General features: G+C 40.8%; 1 protein-coding gene across 1 annotated transcript in view; it reads right to left on the bottom strand.

The window, feature by feature from the left end:
* Positions 1–1,666, bottom strand: part of LOC101850562 — a gene marked incomplete in the record, with an annotated part of 29,816 nt that overhangs the window by 12,314 nt on the left and 15,836 nt on the right. Inside the window, 1 exon segment of the mRNA XM_005098059.3 lies at positions 1,265–1,418. Coding sequence (XP_005098116.2) covers positions 1,265–1,418 — 154 coding nt within the window.

A 1,666-nucleotide genomic window follows, 5' to 3' on the forward strand; every position in this document is an offset into this window, starting at 1 on the left:
GAGAAAGAGAGAGTGCGACAGGGAGAGTATTTGTCTTTAATTTTAAAAATATAATTCAATTTATAATTAGTTTTCTGCTCCGTTCGTGTTAGCAATTTCTGGAAGCGCCCTTTTACGGGATGTTGGGGTGGAGTGTAACTGTTGTATAAAGTTGAACGTCTTTCCTCATGTTTACGTCAAGTAAGATCTGAGTGTCTTCCTAAATCTAGGTCAATTTTGGCAAGGTTTTTAGTCATATAATCAAAATTTTGACTCTCCCGAACAAGAGTCAGCCGGTGGTTGACGGGAGCGCCCGTGCGGTTTGCTCTTTTTTTCCTATCAAACATTTATCGCACTGATCTCTCCTCCTTCTGCTGTGTGTTTGTTACTCTCTTGTAACACTTCTAATCTTCGAATTGGCACTTACATGACCTTATTGTGTTGCAAATGCGCAAAACTCTTACTAAGATTAAAACTAAACAACAGTCAGCATGGGACTAAGCGCTAATTACACTACAGTAGCCACGGGATTATACTTTGATTTAATTTTCGTTTTTAATATAGATCTAGTATGAGTAAAGAGAAGCTTATTATAGACACGACACTTAAGTCGTCTACTTCAAACAAAGAGCACGTAAAGAAAAAGTCAAAGGAAATACCAACCACCCGTACCACGTTCTGTTAAATATTTTAATACATTGTGCTTTTGAGCTTCACTCTGCGGTTTCGTTTACGAAAATGGCTCTATTTATTGTTCCCTGTAATTTAGTGTGTAATGAGTATTCTTTAGGTCCCTATGGCCATCCTTTTTGCTCCGTTTGCGGAATGCTGAATCACGGGTCGGATCCCTCTTCTGTTTTATGGGAATCTCGACAGCTCTCTTTTCACTTGACACAGGCCTATCACAAACAGGAGGAAATGGGAGATTCTGCTTGATTCTGATAGAGGACCTCATCGTGTTGAAACTGGCATCTGGTTATTGCACTTGCAGATGTTTTTCGCCTCTATTGATACAATGAAAATCATTAAGTAGGCGGGCTGCTTCGACCCTGCCTCTCAGGACCAACTCGGGCTGAGAAGGACACAATGTCCCAGGAAACAGACGAAGATACTTTCCCCTCACTGGAGTTGAAACTCGGGTCTTCTGCGTGTGATGGAAAAGAGCCTAACCTTACACCTCAGATACTAGTTGGCGTCTGTCACATATTATACTATACAAAATCCTTCTTTTTTTCGTAGATCACATCGACATAGTGACAGATGTTAGTTATGTTAGTTTACCTACCCATCCACTGATATTGCCCATGATTTTATTGAAGATGAGATAGTGCGTTGAAGCAAAGCCTCCTGTGTGAGGGTCTAAGGGATCATGCTGTAGGCATATTGCTGCCACTGAGACAAACACACCGATCTCATCCACGGAGAACGTTTTAGCGTCTCTGTGGAATAAAAGATTCAATAAACGAGTGCTGTCTGTCTTTTAAAGTTAAGAACAAAATCACTGATTGCACTACATGCACGAATTCAGTGCCCAAAAGACCTAAAGTCGTGAAATCAAATTCCCTTATAAGAACCATTTCCCCCATATTTCAGCAACTCTTGCAGGCATGGACTGCTACTGGACATTAATCTATAATCTCAATTCCGTTACTACACACACACACACACACACACACACACACACACA

This window comes from Aplysia californica, unplaced genomic scaffold (assembly GCF_000002075.1).
Source record: "Aplysia californica isolate F4 #8 unplaced genomic scaffold, AplCal3.0 scaffold00171, whole genome shotgun sequence".
NCBI classification, from domain to species: domain Eukaryota; kingdom Metazoa; phylum Mollusca; class Gastropoda; order Aplysiida; family Aplysiidae; genus Aplysia; species Aplysia californica.